The 3,695-nt window shown below is 35.5% G+C and overlaps 1 protein-coding gene across 1 annotated transcript; it reads left to right on the top strand.

Annotated features, from left to right (window-relative positions):
* The first annotated feature begins 241 nt into the window (after positions 1-241).
* On the top strand, positions 242-3,241 carry LOC143564696 (uncharacterized). Its single transcript, XM_077051892.1, has 6 exons — positions 242-413; positions 2,034-2,180; positions 2,638-2,785; positions 2,861-2,966; positions 3,087-3,138; positions 3,228-3,241. The coding sequence occupies exons 1-6, from the start codon at positions 242-244 to the stop codon at positions 3,239-3,241; spliced, it is 639 nt and encodes a 212-aa protein (XP_076908007.1).
* Positions 3,242-3,695: the final 454 nt, after the last annotated feature.

The following is a 3,695-nucleotide window of genomic DNA, read 5'->3' as shown; positions in this document are numbered from 1 at the left end:
TTTTAATATGGTTGGACCCGCACCACATTATTTCAAAATTCTGTTAGAAAGGGGAGATTGTGGTCGCTAATTTTCAACCGTCGCTAATAATTCGCGGTTCGTAATATTTTGTTATCTAATAATATGAATATGAATATCCACCTCTCTGTAATTCCACACTCGGTGGTTTCAAATCAATCGGAGTTCTCTCTCAAACTCAACCTTCTGCACCGCCCGCCGTTGATTCCCTTTTGAACCCGAGATGGGAATCACGGAGGAGTTGGTCGGAGGCGACCCCTCGTTCTCGGAAGATATTGATTCTGAATACGAGTTTGATGCTTCTCATTATTATGACTTTTCTAAAGGCGAAACGGAGTCGGAGGCCGAAGAAGCGGAAAACTGGTTCCGATACGCTCGTGAATATCCACCGTCACGTAAGCCGTTCGATCATTCGGTTGTTGTCGCTTTTTTTTTTTTTTTGGTGTTTCAGTTGTGATTTTTGATTGATAAACGGATTTGATTGCGAATGGTTTCATTCATAAATCATGAAAGAACTTATGCAAATTGATAATAGTTGATTTTAGGGTGCGTTTGTAATAAACCGAAAAATCGCAACCGAAACACAAATTTACAGTTTGGTTTTATGTGTTTGTAAAATCCGAACTTTTGGTTCCGTTTTGGATTTGCATGTAACTAAAACAAAAAAAAATCCAAACTAAATTTCTTTCTTTTTTTCGAAGTTTTATGTAAAATTTAATATAGATTTTAGCCAAATATATATATATATACTAGCTGAGTGCTCGCGCAATGCAGCGGGGTGTGCTCGTAACTCGACATTGAACCTATAGTATGTGTCAGTACACACGTCATCTGATGACAGTGTGCACGTAGCCCGAGATTTGACACGTAACTCGTGCAAAGCCAGTTGCGTGTAATCGAAGATTGAACACGCGTAACCGGCTCGGAATGCACGTTACTGACATTAAAACATGCTTAAGCAACACCATGCGTGTAATTCATAACGATTACCGGTGCAGGGCGCTATGTTGAGCGCTTACCAAGATTTGGTTATGTGCGTTACGTGGTGCAGAACACGCGTTTATCGGCCTCGGTACATGTAAACAACACATCTGCGTAACCGGTGACGAAAATTTAGAAGCAAACCCGAAATATACAGTAATTTCAAATAAATTACTTTTGTAAACCAACCGATTTTGGCCCTAAACCCGTTCCGACTCGACATCGGTCTAACTTGGCCCCTATCTACTCGAACCCAAACCAAATTAACCATTTTTCTTGTATCGACTTGTTCTGACCCTAATCCACTTTTACAAATGACCCAAGCTAAACCGACTCGACCTGTTACCAGTTTTACACGGTAATCACGTAACATGTTAACTTTTTAAAACTAAAAAACTATAGCAATACCATACTCAAATTAAGGAGAATAAAATACACGTTTTTTATGATGTAGTTATTTTAAGAAAAGATTAACGTGTGAAAAGATATAGCTGTTAAAAAGTCGAGGGGTGGTTGGTTTTGAATTAGGGGGCATATGTGTAACTATTATCTAAATTTACAAAAAAAAGTAGTGAAGTTGAGGGACCAAAGTTATAAGTATATTTTAAAGAAATGAAAAGACTTTATTACCCTTGATTTTATATTTTTTATGCATTTTGTATAATACATAAAACATTGAGTTTGGTACCTCTTAAAATTTAAGTGGTCCCTCACTCATGCTTTATATATATATTATGATTAACTAACAAAACTATTTAAGCCTAAATTCATTTTATTTTATTTTTTGCCAAAAAGTTTTTTCTGCTCAAAATTTTCAAGCCCAACCGACATAACCGAAAAACCCAAACCAAACGCACTCAAAAACTGAAATTTTGGATTTTGGTTCAGTTGAGCTCAAAACCGACCATGCACACCCCTATTTTGTTATATTTGTTTCGAAAAATATTATGGCGTTAAAATGTTTATTAATTTTATCTAACAAGCAAAGTGACACTTGTTGATTTGCTCTAACATGCCCATTTATTTTATCTCAGCTTTTATTTTGAAGATGAAGTTGAAGGCAGCCAAATCCATTCCTAGGAAACCTTACAAAAGCAGATCCTTAAAAAAAGAAGCTATTAGCACATCTAGCAATTCAGATTGTGACAATGATTATAAAGCTGCCTCACGAGAAGTCAAAGGTATGACACTTACTATTTTTCGTGGTATTAATCGATTATCAGATACTTAAATAACACATTAAAAAGTTTAATACATGTGCAAGTGTTTAATACGCGGGACCACCCATGTGTATGGGCTTCTTAATTTCTATATTAAAAGGGGGTGTTATACAAACACTACCTAAAAGTGTATGCCAGTGTGTCTATCACTTCATGCAGGTTGTATGATTAGCAAATTAACCGTACAAACTGGAGTTGTCAGTTGTCACATCATACGAACTATATGACATGACTAAAATATGGTCATGTTATCATTTTCTTTCTGTCATACACCCATATAGTGGACGGTGTTTTAGTGGTGTTTGTTTAGCTCTTTATCAAGTTTAAATATTTTTGGCACTTCAATGATTGAAGATACAATTTTATGAGGCAAGTATGATTTTTTTCTGTTTTTGTTTTGGTTTTCCTTGTTCATTAGGTGAGAAGCATCATAGTCAAACTCCTCAAGATAAAATGAAAACTAAGTCAAAGTCCTCGGTCAACTTATCGTTCATGAAACCTACGGCTAGCCATTTGGCCAAGCAAAATAGACGGTCTGACATACATTCGGGCGGCGGTTGTGGAAGGTTGTTAAACTAGGTTCATTTCTGTAATCTTTCATTTCATTTCATGTATTATGTTTTCCATTTATAAACTCTTAGGCTGCAGAAGCCATTAGTTATTGCAGGTGAGAAGTTACGGTCTCCTATCCGAAGTCAAAACCAAACCACCAAAAGGCAGAAGCTAGAATTCGGTTATTTGAGTAAGGTGTGCATGCTTCAAGTCATCCATTTATGAATTTTCGTTGAGTATGTTTAAACCATGCTTATTGTAAAAGAGACTGAATGTTGTGAATTGTGATTATATTTTTTTTTGTTTGGTAATTAGGTTGCACAATTGAAGCACAGGGCTTTGTTTTTGCACAAGATTGCCAAAGAAGGTAAAACTTATGTTTACTTGTCATAATAGAATTTAAAAAACAAAACTCGTGCATATATTCAGTGAAATAAACGTTTTTTTTTTCCACAGGCTGCAAAGTATGAACGCAGCTGAAATTTTCGAGTTAAAGCTAGTATTCCTAAAAAAAACCTGCATTGGTAACACAAGAGAGAACTCAAAGGTATATACATTTTTGCTACTTAAGTTGTATGCAGTTGTACAAATAGCAAATAAGTAACTGCTATTTTGTTGAAATTTAGGTCCCAGAATAAATCCAACTCAATTCAACAACTGAATATGTAAAAGCTTGCACTACTGACAATTTGGAAACGACTTCACAAAGTTATCTTCAAGCGTCTATATATTCACTTATATATGGCGGCCGGTTTACACTGAATGCAAAACACAGTTCTTGCTTGCTACCAAAAGAATTGTTTAAAAAGGTAACATTTTTTTTTGGTTAACTATGAGAACACGCCAAGGAAAACAAACTCTGTTATTATCTGGTTGTTTAAATGATCTTGAGTTGTTTTTTGCTATTAGTGCAGGAGCTTGGAT

Source organism: Bidens hawaiensis, unplaced genomic scaffold (assembly GCF_021521415.1).
Source record: "Bidens hawaiensis isolate Kalapana, Puna unplaced genomic scaffold, B.hawaiensis_p1.1 tig00022148_1, whole genome shotgun sequence".
NCBI classification, from domain to species: Eukaryota; Viridiplantae; Streptophyta; class Magnoliopsida; order Asterales; family Asteraceae; genus Bidens; species Bidens hawaiensis.
This window is presented reverse-complemented; position numbering and strand designations above follow the sequence as displayed.

Excerpts from the sequence above, each read along its gene's own strand:
- LOC143564696 (XM_077051892.1), top strand. The coding sequence starts at position 242 with ATGGGAATCACGGAGGAGTTGGTCGGAGGCGACCCCTCGTTCTCGGAA. Across the intron at positions 2,786-2,860 it reads TCGGGCGGCGGTTGTGGAAG|GCTGCAGAAGCCATTAGTTA; the intron begins GTTGTTAAACTA and ends ATAAACTCTTAG. Across the intron at positions 2,967-3,086 it reads AATTCGGTTATTTGAGTAAG|GTTGCACAATTGAAGCACAG; the intron begins GTGTGCATGCTT and ends TTTGGTAATTAG.